The 15322-nt window shown below is 39.6% G+C and overlaps 1 protein-coding gene across 6 annotated transcripts in view; it reads left to right on the top strand.

The window, feature by feature from the left end:
* The window catches only part of PIK3CB (phosphatidylinositol-4,5-bisphosphate 3-kinase catalytic subunit beta), a 190269-nt gene that overhangs the window by 138368 nt on the left and 36579 nt on the right, over positions 1 to 15322 (top strand). For all 6 annotated transcript variants that reach the window (XM_030934615.1, XM_030934620.1, XM_010366748.2 and 3 more), the window contains 2 exons: positions 8143 to 8331; positions 12639 to 12760. In XM_030934615.1, the coding sequence (XP_030790475.1) occupies positions 8143 to 8331; positions 12639 to 12760 (311 nt within the window). The remainder of the gene's footprint in view (positions 1 to 8142; positions 8332 to 12638; positions 12761 to 15322) is intronic.

Raw genomic sequence — 15322 nt, 5'->3', positions numbered from 1 at the left:
AAGGATAGCTTGAGCCTGGGAAGTTGAGGCTGCTATGACAGGGTAAGACTCTGTATCTTTAAAAAAAAAAAAATTTGTAAACCAAAAATGGAAGTTTCTCTCTTTGACTCCCACCTACCTTCCTCTTCAGAGCTAACTGTAAACAGTTTAATTTGTAGCTATCAATCCTAACTTTATATGTAAATATCTCCCACTTTAAAAATAAATGAGATCTAGCTATTTATATGTATATATTGTTTCTACTTTTTTCATTTAATATACTTTGTGGATATTGTCATGTGAGTATGAATAGGTCTACTTTTTAAAAAATACCTTTCTAACATTCTGTAGCATTAATTATTAGTATCTATTAGATTTTTCTTTTTTTTTTTTTTGTTTTTGAGACAGTCTCACTCTGTCACCAGGCTGGAGTGCGGTGGCATGATCTCAGCTCACTGCAATCTCTTGTCTCCTGAGTTCAAGCGATTCCCTTGCCTCAGCCTCCCGAGTAGCTGGGAGGTACGTACAGGCGCGTGCCACCACACCCAGCTAATTTTTTGTATTTTAGTAGATACAGGGTTTCACCATGTTGGCCGGGATGGTCTCAATCTTTTGACTTCGTGATCTGCCCACCTCGGCCTCCCAAAGTGCTGGGTTTACAGGCATGAGCCACCACACCTGGCCACATCATGCCCTTTTACCCCTTAATTCTTCAGTATTTCCTTTAAAAAATGACATTTTTATACATAACCTGAGTACATTCATAAAAGTCAGGAAAATAATACTGATTCAGTTCTATGTAATCTACAGATTTTATTCAAATTTAGCCAGTTTTCTCAGTCGTGTGCTTTATGAGTCTTGGATCCAACCTCTGGTTACTTGTTGCATTTCATTGCCAGGTAGCTTTAGTTTCCTTCAGTCTGAAACAGTTCTTCATTGTTTTTTTTTTTTTTTTTTAATCTTTAATGACTGACATTTCTGAAGACTACAGGCCAATTATTTTATAGAATGTCCCTTAGTGTGGATTTGCCTGATGTTTTGTCATGTTTAGGATCCCAGTTATGCATTTTTAGTGTGAATATCAAAGAAGTAAAGGTGTAGTTTTCTTACTGCATTTTATCGGGAGGCAATATCGATTTTTACTGCTACTCTGGTTGTTAACGGTTATCCCTTGGTTAGTATGGTATCTGCTAGGTTTTTCTACTATAAAGTTAATAAATAAATAAATGTTTTATGGGGGCATATTTTGATACTAACATTCTATTTCAGATCAAGCTGTCACCCACTTCTTTTTGCATTCACTAATACATCTTACTTGAATCAATGTTACTGCAGTGGGTTGCCAATTTTAAATCTTACTTTTCCTTTTGGATTTATTAGTTGTCTTATAACATAGGCTAGAGGCTTTTCTTCCTATCTATCTATCTATCTATCTATCTATCTATCTATCTATCTATCGTCAGGGTCTTGCTCTGTTGCCTGGGCTGGAGTGCAGTGGTGCAGGCATAGCTCACTGCAACCTTGAACTCCTTTTCCTCCATTCATCTCTTTTTTCTGTCTTTTTTTTTTAACTTAGAGGAGATGGATTTGTGATTTCCATTTTATTCAATGATTTGTAATTAGTTACTGTCATTTATCTTAATGTTTAATTTATCCCAGATGTGGCTCATGGGAGCCCATTTAAGCTGTCTCTTGTCTCTTTTGCTTTGTCCCTGTCATTCTTTAAGCATTCCCTTCTTTCCATTACAACAGTGTATTCCACACTCATCTAATACTTTCCCTACCCCAGCCTTGGAATCAGGCATTTCTCTGGAGAGTTTCATTTTTTATATTCAGTTTATTCCTTTTATTTGTGAAAAGTATGTAGGGATGGATGGATGGATGGATGGATGGATGGATGGATGGATGGACGGACGGACGGACGGACGGACAAATGGATGGATGGAATGGATTGACAGGGTCTCGCTTTGTTGCCCAGACTGGAGTGCAGTGATACGATCACGGGTCACTGCAGCCTGGACCTCCTGAGCTCAAGTGATCCTCTCACCTCAGCCTCCTGAGTAGCTAGAACTGCAAGCACATGCCACTATACCTGGCTATTTTTAAAAATTTTTTTAATTTCTATTTTTTTAGTAGAGACAGGGGTCTCACTTTGTTTTCCAGGCTGTTCTTGAACTCCTGGGTTCAAGCAGTCTTCCTGCCTTAGCCTCCCAAAGTGCTGGGATTACAGGCCTGAGCCACTGTTCCCGGCCTTAGTAAGATCTAGGCCCTGGATATATGCTCATTGCCCTTGGGTATACATAAATAAGTGCTCTTTGGAGGATGCAGGGATGCAGTGGCTTCCAGGCCCTTCTGTGAAACAGAGCTAGACAATATATATTTGTTTACCTCCATATGTTTGGGAAAATAAACATACACAGAGATATATTTATTTATCTATCTATTAAAGACCATGAGTTCTCGTCAATGCCTCTAATATGGATGTATTCACACTGTATATATTCTAGTCTTTGTCTTTTCATATTTGTAATTCCCTTTTCTAATAATGAGAAATCTGGATTTCTATTAGCTTTGGTGTATTTACTTATTTGCTCAATCCCCTGTTTGTAATCAATCTTCTAGTCTTATAACTGTCTTCTTAGTCTCCACCTCATTATCCTTGGCTGCTTGTGTTGGTCAAGTCTGTATGTCTGGGCAACACTTAATTAACTCAACTGTCTATCCCCAGCAAGCACACTGTTAACATGCCATCTGAATCTCCAGCCCTTGTGAAGATGATAGATGAGTTTGTGGCCTTCCATAGAGAAGGGAAAGGAACCATGTTTGTGTTTTCCCATGTGCTTATAAAGCAAGGTGTTTGTTTTATTTTGGTCAGTAATCATTATTATAATATGTGTATTTGTGATTTTTAAAAAATAGTAGAAAATAGGGTTGTGATTTTTCATTGCTTTCTACCACTTTTATCTTATTTTGGTACAAGCATTTGAACATTTAAGTTCTTCAGTTATACTGTACAGTATAATTTTTCACTACTGATATTTTTGTTGTTTTATAAAAGAATCTAAGATTTTGTGTTTTTTTAGACTTTTTGGTAGTTTTAACCTTGGCATTATTCAATGTTGTGCTTTTCATACCTCAATAAACAATAACAGTACAATTATGCAGTTCCACTGCTCTCCCTACTTAGCTTATTTCTAGGTCTTCAGGGTATTTACTTACAGTAGTCTGTAGAGGTCTAATTTGGATCGACCAAATTATACTCAGCCTGCTAGCTTTTTGCTAGCTTTTTGAACATTTCTCTGACATGAACAATTTACACTATGTGTTGTTTGCAGTAACAGGTTTGGCTAGGAGTTTCATTTTCAAATTCTGATGACTTTTTTCTTTTTGTGAGGCAGAGTCTCGCTCTGTTGCCAGGCTGGAGTACAGTGGCGCGATCTTGGCTCACTGCGACTTCCACCTCCCGGGTTCAAGTGATTCTCCTGCTTCAGCCTCCCAAGTAGCTGGGATTACAGGCACGCACCACCATGCCCAGCTAATTTTTGTATTTTTAGTAGAGATGGGGTTTCACCATGTTGGCCAGGGTGGTCCCGATCTCTTGACCTCGTTATCTGCCTGCCTCATCCTCCCAAACTGCTGGGATTACAGGCATGAGCCAACATGCCCGGCTGATGACATCATTTTTTAATGAAGTCCAGTTATGCACCCTTTGTAGGTTGAATCTCTACATATAAAACCACTATAATTAGGTCTTTTTGTGTTTATTAGCCTTTTTATGTTTATTTTCTTTAGTACAGTGAACCTTAATCTGCCTACTTACAAGATCCCAAGAATTTGGAATTTACTTATTTGATTCGTCTTTGGCTATCTTAAAGAAGATATAGTAGAATGCATGCTCTTTAATTTATTAAAACTTGGAATTCTTCAGCTTGTTAGAACAGAAGCTTTTCATGTTTTTTATATTTTTTCAATGTTGATATTTGAAAGGGAGTACAGAACATTTGGAAAAATTATTATCTTATGGGAATAAAGTTATAAAAAATTTGTAAAGCTTTTTATGGCCGGACACAGTGGCTCATGCCTTCAACACTTTGGAAGGCCGAGGCAGGTGAATTGCTTGAGCTCAGGAGTTTGAGACCAACCTGGGCAGCATGGAGAAACCCCATCTCTACAAAAAATATAAAAATATAAAAATATGAAAAGTGTGGTGGTGCTCGTCTGTGGTCCCAGCTACTCAAAAGGCTGAGGTGGGAGGATCGCTTAAGTCCAGGAGGTTGAAACTGCAGTGAGCCAGATTGTGCCACTGCACTGCAGCCTGGGTGACAGAGACCCAGTGAGACCCTGTCTCAAAATACAAGCAAGCAAAACCCTTTTCTAACATAATGGAAGATGAATCTATCCTAAGGGAAACAAGGGTGTTTGACTCATAACCCTAACCTGTAAAGTTGATGTTTGAGAAGATAATATTTCTTTGTGTCTTTGTCAGTGGCAGACACTAAGCAAGAGATTCCTTGGGTTTGACACAGCGTGTTAATTTCTACTTAAAGAAAACGCAATGGAGCATATTTCATTCTCCATTTCATTTCAATGACCATGAGGGCATGTAGCATACTTCCTTTGACTTAGTTTTCCAGGGTCTGGTAATTTTCCTATCTTACCAACTTTTATGTCAATTATTCCCAGGTAGCAAATATTTTTAGATACTGGAAAGAAGTCATATATTGATCATCCTTAATTACTAGAATAAATAAGAGATTTAGGCAAAACACCTAGAACATACATGTGTATGTGTGCCTGCCTGCCTGTCTGTCTGCCTGCCTGCCTTTTTCTGTCTACTTAACCTGTCTGATATGCTAATCAGAAAACTGGTCTCCTAACGATTAGCTTATTTGTGTTTTTCAGGGACCTTTATTCTAGATGTAACTCTTGAATGCTTCCCAAAGATCTTTATTATAGAGAATTTGTGAATTATCTCCTAGTCTGTTTTGTTTAGTTATTTAAGCCTATTTAAGTTATTTATTATAATAGGATATACCTTGATTCACAATTTTAATGTAAATATGTTAACGAGAAATTTGTTTTCATTTTTTAAATTAAAAAAATTTTTTTTTTTTTTTTTTTTTTGAGACAACATCTTGCTCTTGTCCCCCAGGCTGGAGTGCAGTGGCGCGATCATGGCTCACTGCAACCTCTGCCTCCTGGGTTCAAGTGATTCTCCTGCCTCAGCCTCTCAAGTAGCTGGGATTACAGGCGCCTGCCACCATGCCTGGCTAATTTTTTTATTTTTAGTAGAGACGAGGTTTTACCGTGTTGGCCAGGCTGGTCTAGAACTCCTGACCTCAGGTGATTCACCAGCCTCGGCCTCCCAAAGTGCTGGGATTACAGGTGTGAGCCACCGCGCCCGGCCTTGTTTTCATTTTTTATATTCAGTTTATATATTGTCTGCTCTGTACTAGGGATATACATGGAAAGAAGACATCATTTCCATTTTGAGATGAGTTTATCATTTGAGAGCATGAAAAGTAGAATGAACAACATTTTTAAAAATGCTAATAAGTATTGTTGCAGTATGCAGTAGAGGATATAGCAAACCGAGTGGAATTGTGAATATTAGAGTATAATTTGTGAGATTTAGAGCAACTGGAAAAGTATGAGGCTGTGTTTTTGAGGTCCTTATATCCTTTGAGACTATCTTGAATTTTATTCCATAGATAATGGCAGAGCCAGGGAAAGGTTTTAAATATAAAACATTACAGTTATGTCAGGAAGGCTATAGACAGAATATCAGAACTATTTATTGGCCAATTGGTACTTGTTCATCAGCTTAGTTTCTCTCTACCCAGTCTACAAGATAGTGGCAAATGATCCTTTTTCCACTTCTTAGTTACAATTTCCAGCCATTCTACCCTACACTTTGGTCACATTGGCAGAAATGTGCTAGAAAGACTCATAGAGTTTTCAGTTTCTCATGCGTTTTCATGCATGTCTTTATTCCCATTGTGATGACAAGAAAGTAAATATTTAAATCTCCACTAACAGCTGGACAAACTGAAGAGAATACAAGTATTAACAACTTAATCTTTCTTTGTATCATAACAAAATATTTAACTCTTAAAGTAAACTTTTAGCTTAGGAAAGCTTAAACTTTCAACTTTTTTTTTTTTTTTTGAGACGGAGTCTCACTCTGTCGCCCAGGCTGGAGTGCAGTGGCGCGATCTCAGCTCACTGCAAGCTCCACCACCCGAGTTCACGCCATTCTCCTGCCTCAGCCTCCCGAGTAGCTGGGACTATAGGCGCCGCCACCAAGCCCGGCTAGGTTTTTGTTTTTGTTTTTTGTGAGACGGAGTCTCGCTCTGTCACCCAGGCTGTAGTGCAGTGGCGCGATCTCGGCTCACTGCAAGCTCCGCCTCACGGGTTTACGCCATTCTCCTGCCTCAGCCTCCCGAGTAGCTGGGACTACAGGCGCCCGCCACCTCGCCCGGCTAGTTTTTTTTTTTAGTAGAGACGGGGGTTTCACCGTGTTAGCCAGGATGGTCTCGATCTCCTGACCTCGTGATCCACCCGTCTCGGCCTCCCAAAGTGCTGGGATTACCGGCTTGAGCCACCGCGCCTGGCCAAACTTTCAACTTCATTTAACAAAGTTAAACAACTTTGGTTATGATCTGTCTTTGGTCTGTTTTCTTCTCAGTAGTGTGTCTCCTTGAAGGACAATGTCCAAAAGTCACTTCTCTTACTTAATAAAATTATACTTAGTATTTCCATTCTAGCTGTATGCTGTTTTGAATTGGATTACTTTTGAAACTAGTAATATGATAATTCTATTTATTTTCATGTTCATTTGAAATCCCAGTTAAAATAATGTCAGGTATAAAATAATATTAGAGTATAAATCCTTACAGGATCTTCTCAGATGATTTTGGAAAGAGATTTTTAGGGAAAATATGTTTTGATTAAAGTGGTATAGTTTTGATGTAAGCATGGTTCCACACACCTCTTTCTTTTAACGTTAGTGGATTTCAGAGAGTCTGGATCCAAAACAACATAGGCTATATTCTTTTTTTAGTATATTTGGTTGTAGGAATTGGGAAGGAAAATGAGAGAACTGTATTTTTCCCATGTTTAGTTTTAGCCAATATTTGATTCGTAATTTAGGCTTTCGAGTCAAGGCACAAGCCAAGAAGGCTTTACTTTTGTTTTTAACCTCTTATGTTTTTTGTTTATAGAATTTGAAAATTAAAGAAACTCAGTTCAAAGAGTCATTTACTCATTGAACACTCTAATTTTTTCAAAGTAAACGCTTCGGGCCCCGCGGGACACTCAGCTAAGAGCATCGAGGGGGCGCCGAGAGGCAAGGGGCGGGGACGGGTTCCTCCCTCGGGGGTGCTCCCTCGCGCCGCACGCGGCTCGGGGTGCGGGGTTCGCGGGCCCGGGCCGGGTGGAAGGTCCCGTGCCGCCGTCGTCGCGCGCCGTCGGCGGTGGGGGCGTGTGTTGTGGGGGCGGGGAAAGGTGAGGTCGGAGGCGGGTGTGTTGCGCGGGGAAAAAGAGTAAATGACTTGGTTGCGGGTGTTTGTTTGTTTTAATCGTTTTTGAGACAGGGTCTTGCTCTGTCACCCAAACTGGAATGCAGTGGTACAGTCTCGGCTCACTGCAGCCTCTGCCTCCCAGGCTCAAGTGATTCTCCTGCCTCAACCTCCTGAGTACCTGGGACTACAGGCATGCACCACTACGCCCGGCTAATTTTTTTTTTTTTTTTTTTTTTTTGTATTTTGTATTTTTTGTAGAGACGGGTTTTCACCATGTTGCCCAGGCTAGTCTCAAACTCCTGAACTCAGGCAGTCCACCCGCGTTGGCCTCCCAAAGTGTTGGGATTGCAGGCGTGAGCCACCTTGCCTGGCCGGACTTGGATTTTTATCTAAAAAGCAATACTGCCACCCAGTGTTTACACAGTTTACACTTTTAGATTTTTAGAAACTATTTTGAGAATCTCATCATCCTTAGCTTAGAAATTATTAAAGGATCTGCCTTTTTTTTTTTATGGAATTATATTTTTGTATCTCACGTACTTAGGTTCATTTATTATATATAAATGTATATAAATTTACTGAATGTTTGCCAGTAGCGTTTGCACAATTAAATTCTATAATGAGCATTTTACTTTCATAGAGTCGAGGTGGAAAAAAGTTTCTTCCTGTATTGAAAGAAATCTTGGACAGGGATCCCTTGTCTCAACTGTGTGAAAATGAAATGGATCTTATTTGGACTTTGCGACAAGACTGCCGAGAGATTTTCCCACAATCACTGCCAAAATTACTGCTGTCAATCAAGTGGAATAAACTTGAGGATGTTGCTCAGGTAACAAAAGATCATTTCTGTAACTTTTTTTGGGTGTATGGTACTTGGTTGGATTCACATGAAGTGTCCTTTTCTCATAGGTGTATTTTCATAGATAGGATAATTTAAGCAGGAGAAATTTTGCGACTTTAAACTCTTTTTTTTTTTTTTTTTTTGGAGACAGAGTAGTCTCGCTCTGTCGCCCGGGCTGGAATGCAGTGGCCGGATCTCAGCTCACTGCAAGCTCCGCCTTCTGGGTTTACGCCATTCTCCTGCCTCAGCCTCCCGAGTAGCTGGGACTACAGGCGCCCGCCACCTCGCCCGGCTAGTTTTTTGTATTTTTTAGTAGAGACAGGGTTTCACCGTGTTAGCCAGGATGGTCTCGATCTCCTGACCTCGTGATCCGCCTGTCTCGGCCTCCCAAAGTGCTGGGATTACAGGCTTGAGCCACTGCGCCTGGCCGACTTTAAACTCTTATACTCTAAGTAGTGGACCAGAATATTTCCAGTATTTAAAAATCTCAGATTTTGGGTAGGATTGCCATACCTTTCACCAAATACAATTGAAACATTGATCTTGGGATCATTATCTATCAAAAGTACCACTTGCTGAGACCTGGATACCTTCTACCAGCTTCATCAGTGAACTCAAGAGTTTTAAATCTTTTAGACTCTTTTGCAATGCCTGTTCTAGAATGAATGTCCATTGTTTGAAAATTACATCTATTACAGAGAATAAATAATGTTTTAGATAATATATCATTCAGGTCAATTTTAACATTCATTTCAGTTGTCCAGTATTGCTGAATGTATGCCTTTTGGCAGAATAGAAAAAAGTCCATTTTGCTTCAAAAAACTACCAAATTGTAGTTCCTTGATTTAGTTTTGAAGACCCTGCCAAAAAGTACTGGCATTTATTCAATTCAAACAACCCACCAGTGCTCAATAGAAAGCCCTTGAAATGGTGTTTTTGATCAGAACAAATAAATTTGCTCTACTAAAATAACCAAATTTTTTTCATGTTACTTATTTAAGTTCAATGAATCTCTCTAGTATGTAGTCTTAGGAAATCTGTAGTGACTAAAAATTTAGTGAAGAAATACAGATTTATCTTAATTATATGCATTTTTAAAATCTTTGGATTTATTGTTTCACTTCTCAAATTAAGTGTAGAAAGGATTTCTTTTGTGTTCACTTTTAGTGTCTAAAGATCTTTGGAGCCAGGCATGGTAACACACACCTGTAGTCCCAGCACTTTGGGAGGCCAAGGCAGGTGGATCGCTTGAGCTCAGGAGTTCCAGACCAGCCTGGGCAACATGGCGAAACCCTTTCTCTACAAAAAATACAAAAATTAGCTGGACATGGTGGCATGCGCCTGTAGTCCTAGCTGCTTGACAGGCTGAAATGGGAGGATTGTTTGAATCTGGGAGGTTGAGGCTGCAGTGAGCCAAATGCCATTGCACTCTACCTGGGGCAACAGAGTGAGACCTTGTCTCAAAAAAATAAAATGGCTGGGGTCTGTGGCTCATGTCTGTAATCCTACCACTTTGGGAGGCTGAGGTGGGCAGATCAGGAGGTTGAGACCAGCTCAGCAATTTGAGACCAGCCTGGGCAACACAGCGAAACCTTGTCTCTACAACAAATACAAAAATTAGCCGGACGTGGTGGTGCACGTCTGTTCCAGCTACTCAGGAGGCTGAGGCTGGAGGATCATTTGAGCCCAGGAGGCTGAGGTTGCAGTGAGGCGAGATTGTGCCATTGCATTCTAGCCTGGGTGACAGAGGGAGACCTGTCTCAAATCAATCAATCAATCAATTGATCTTTGGAAACGTGTTATATAATTACATTATTGTGTGTACTTCGCTTAAACTTGTTTCCACCTTAGACCAAATTAGACTGAAAAGAAACTATTTTATTTTAATTGCTGTAGAATAGTTACTGTCTTCTAGCCACTCATGTATTCTCTAAATTCAGGATTCGTTTTCCATGAACCTTCAGTAATGGAAAACAAGATCTAAGCATTTTTTTACCTGACACATTTGCCTGTTTCTTTTGGATAGTGTCTAGTGCTGAGTGCATGTCTAAGAAATACATCATATTATTATTTCATTAGAATCACAATGGAAAGAATTTCTTGCTGTACTCTTAAAAGCTGTCTTATAGAGAGATTTGGTGAGTTTTTGGCAATTTATTTAATTTTACACTTACATGATTTAATTTTTAATAATTATAAATAATCTTACCAAAGTCATTACTTTCCAATGGTAAAGTTGTTTTTAACCACAACATTGCTGAACCTCTAGTATTACATAATCTTATCTCTCCTTTTCAGTGTTATTTATGGGCAGTGTTTTCCAAGTATTAACTGGAGAGATGAGGGGTTTTTTTTATTACTACTATTTCAAAACCTCAGGAAATGGTCTCTTCCCAACTCTTCTGCCCATAAAGAAGACTGCTGGTCCATTAGGGCCTTGGGCAAACCTGGGAGGGGGGCTCTGTTAGTGAGAAAAAGTGGGGATGAGGTTGGTGCTTTATGACTTTACACCAGTTATTTCTGAACCTGTTTTCATCACTATACCCTTAGGAGCTTTTATAGACTATTTTCCCCCCAATAACCCATGAGATTTTGATTCTATAGATACATGATACATCTGTTCATGTACTGTATGTGTATCTGTGCTTTATACATAAAAAAAAGAGCAAGCTTTATTCAATATAGGGTTAAGAATAGCTAAGAAAAACTTAAGTTTAAAGTTAAAATTTAGGCTGGGTGTGGTGACTCAAGCCTGTAATCCCAGCACTTTGGGAAGCAGAGGCGGGAAGATCACTTGAGGCTAGGAATTTGAGACCAGCAACATAGCGAGACTCTATCTCTACAAAAATAAATAAATGAAATAAAATTAGCTAGGCATGGTGGCATGTGCCTGTAGTCCTGGCTACTGAGGAGGCTAAGTTGGGAGGATCGCTTTTACCCAGGAGTTCAAGGCTGCAGTGAGCTATGATGGTGCCACTGCACTCCAGGCTGGACAACAGAATGAGACCCTGTCTCTTTAGAAAAAAAAAAAAAGAAGTTAAAATTTAAAAATTAGCATTTCACTATATTTGCTAAGTAACTATGTAATTTATTCACATAGGTGAATTGTAATGTATCAAATTACATATATAACTCAACAATTTATGCTGAGTGCAGTGGCTCACGCCTGTAATCCCAGCATTTTGCGAGGCTAAGGCGGGGGGTGGATCACCTGAGGTCAGGAGTCCGAGAACAGCCTGGCCAACATGGTGAAACCCTATCTCAAAAAAAAAAAAAAAAAAAATTAACTGGACATGGTGGCGGGTGCCTGTAATTCCAGCTACTCGGGAGGCTGAGGCAGGAGAATCGCTTGAATCCGGGAGGGGGAGGTTGTAGTGAACCATGATTGCGCTGTTGTGCTCCAGCCTGGGTATCAAGAGTGAAATTCTACTCAAAAAATAAGTTAAGTTTATATAAATATATACTAATAATAGAGAAATTAAATTTTAAAAAACATTCAAAAGTATTGTTTTCCCAAAAATATTTTTAAAATGTAAAACAACAGAAAAAATTAAGCTAATTTTTAAAAAATTACCTTTAGTTAACTTTTATTTACTTTTGCTTGATATGAGAAAATTCCTTTTAACTTAGCTGGTAGATTCTCATTTAGATATTGTTGACTTTTTGGGGAGGGCTTGGCATAGTTAATGATAGGTTGAATAACTTGTAGAATTAAGTAATAAAATATAAACTGTTTTACTGCATTCTCAAAGCTTAATTGGTCTGAGAATCACACTTAACATCCACAAGATAGTCAACAAGCTTGCAGGCCTCCTCTCCCAATATGACTTTGAGCAATCAATTGAAAGAAAATCCTCTAATCACTGCCATCTATTTGCCATAGTTTATAGCACTGATCTTGCATACATATCATATACCTTCCATGACATTGATGTCAATGGTGTTTATGTGATACCCAGGAAAATACAATGAGAGAAATTAAATACTAAGGAATAAGATTTTATCAGATGGGGTTGAGCTTTAGGAAGGCTACAAATTCAACATTTTTTTCTCTCTCACCCATAAAATTTATTTGGGGGTAAGTACTTAATAGCTTTTCAAACTTATCAATAGAATGTTTCAACAACAAAAATAACCTTTATTAGTCTGTATTAACAGGAATGGATTTTTGAGGCATCAATAATTAAAAGTGTGCTTTGCCTTCTTTTGACCTATCTCGGTGCTCCTGTGTGTCAAGGAAAATTAGATTACTTTTGTCCCCCATCATTTCTGAACCGGTTTCATTTTTTAAACAGCTTCAGGCGCTGCTTCAGATTTGGCCTAAACTGCCCCCCCGGGAGGCCCTAGAGCTTCTGGATTTCAACTATCCAGACCAGTACGTTCGAGAATATGCTGTAGGCTGCCTGCGACAGATGAGGTATCTTCTGCAGGTGGTTTTCTTTGGGGAAAGGAATAACTTGGGTGGGTTTGGGACGAGAGTGTCTCCTTGATGTCTCATAAGAAAGAAAAGGGCTCAGAATTATTCACAGTTCAAAGCATTTGCTCATGTCCTCCTGCCGTGTCCCCCACTCAATGTTTATACTAGAAAAAAAGCAAAAGCTTACTGGGTCAGAAAGTCCTCAAGATCACCCTCAGGTTTGATGACTCACTAGGAGGACTCAGAACTCAGCACATAGTCACTTACAGATATAACTTATTGCAGCAAAAGGATACAGAGCAAAATTTAAGGAGGGAAAAAGGTTCATGGAGTGAAGTCATGAGGAAACCAGGCACGCATAAGCTTGTAAGAGTTCTTTTCCAGTAAAGTCACCCTGAACACTTCTAATTCTCTCAGGAGTTGTGATAATATAAGTCTGCAAGGGAAGCTTGTTAGAGACCTGGTGGCCAGGGTTTTTACTGGCAGCTATCACATAAGCACCCTCTGCCTAGCATGTACCAGATTTCTATACTCCCAGCAGTAAAGTGGATATACAACATAAACCATTGTTTGCACAAATAGTTTAGGTGCAGTGAGCTACTCTTATCAATTAGGAGGATGGTGGGAACCCTTCTGAAATCTTAATTCCCAGATGCTAGCCATGGGCCAATCCTATAAGCAGACTTGTTAGAGGATAGCAGCCAAGCCTGCTGTGTTACCCCTTTTCTTCACACAGTCTATCTACCCTCCAGAATTAAGAAATGTTAATTTTTGTCGTGGGTTTAAATATATATATATATATTTTAAGCAAATACGTTACAGTTAAAGTTGAAGTCCTCGGCCGGGCGCAATGGCTCAAGCCTGTAATCCCAGCACTTTGGGAGGCCGAGACAGGCGGATCACGAGGTCAGGAGATCGAGACCATCCTGGCTAACACGGTGAAACCCCGTCTCTACTAAAAATACAAAAACTAGCCGGGCGAGGTGGCGGGCGCCTGTAGTCCCAGCTACTCGGGAGGCTGAGGCAGGAGAATGGCGTAAACCCGGGAGGCAGAGCTTACAGTGAGCTGAGATCCGGCCACTGCACTCCAGTCCGGGCGACAGAGCGAGACTCCATCTCAAAAAAAAAAAAAAAAAAAAAGTTGAAGTCCTCATAGTTTCCTTATCCAGTCTTGATTACTTCTCTTCCTTCCCAGAGGCAGACATTATCATGAATTTGGTGTGTATGCTTCTATATCACATTTTTATGTTTCATATATATCTATGAAAATATAGACATGGAATTGTTATTGCACAAATGTGTCTTGCCATGTGCATTAGTTTATATCTTGCTTTTTAAAAATTTATCCAGACGGCTGGGTGTGGTGGCTTATGCCTGTAATCCCTGCAGTTTGGGAGGCCGAGGCGGGCAGATCACTTGAGGTCGGGAGTTTGAGACCAGCCTGGCCAACATGGTGAAACCCCATCTCTACTAAAAATAAAAAAAATTAGCCAGGAATGGTGGCCAGCGCCTGTAATCCTAGCTACTCAGGAGGCTGAGGCAGAAGAATCACTTGAACCCAGGAGACAGAGGTTGCAGTGGGCTGAGATCGTGCCACTGCACTCCAGCCTGGTCGAAAGAGCAAGAGTCCATCTCCAAAAAAAAAAAAAAACATTCAACCAGGTGTGGTGGCTCACACCTATAATCCCATCACTATGGGAGACAAACGTAGGCAGATCCATGAGCCCAGCAGTTTGAGACCAGCCTGGGCAACATGGTTAAGCCCCATCTTTACCAAAAATACAGAGACATTAAACTGGGTGTGGAGGTGCACACCTGTGGTCCCAGCTACTTGGGAGGCTGAGGTGGGAGGATCACTTGAGTCCTGGAGGCGGAGGTTGCAGGAACTGAGATGGTGCCACTACACTCCAGCCTGGGTGACAGAGTGAGACCCTGTCTCAAAAAATAAAATGCAAATACATAAATAAATAAAAATAAAAATTCAGCATTAGGTTTTTAAGGTTAGTCTCTCCCATTATGTTTAAATGTTGTTTATTCCTTTCACTACTGTGTAATATTCTGTCATAGGGATATATCTTATTTAATTTATTCCCTATTAAGGAACATTTAAGTTTTCTCCACATTTCCCTATTATAAATAATGCTTCAGTGAACATGCTTGTAGTCTCCCTTGGTTGGTGCATTTGTGAGAATCAGAGATTCACTGAAGAAAGGACTGTCTCAGACAATGAAGTTTATCTATTTTCTTTCTAACTTCAGAAATGAGGCTTATGTACTTTATCGTTTTTGAAAAATAAAAGCCCACAAAATAGTATAGATACTATGATCCTTTTTTCTTTTTAAAATTTTGTATGTTTTAAGCTGTGTAATAGCCAAAAGAAATTACACAGACTCACCAATAGTGCTTATTTCTGGGGAGTGAAATTAGAAGTGTGAGAGAAGAGGAAACTCCTTCTATTCCTATACTTTCTATTTTTTACACTATTTATAGGTTATATAATGGGCATGAATTTTACAATAAACCTAATCAAGATTATATTATAGGTAGTTGGTTAAAAAATGA

Source organism: Rhinopithecus roxellana, chromosome 1 (genome assembly GCF_007565055.1).
Source record: "Rhinopithecus roxellana isolate Shanxi Qingling chromosome 1, ASM756505v1, whole genome shotgun sequence".
In the NCBI taxonomy this organism is placed as follows: Eukaryota; Metazoa; Chordata; class Mammalia; order Primates; family Cercopithecidae; genus Rhinopithecus; species Rhinopithecus roxellana.
The sequence above is the reverse complement of the archived record's forward strand: the minus strand, read 5'-3'. Positions and strand labels throughout refer to the sequence as shown.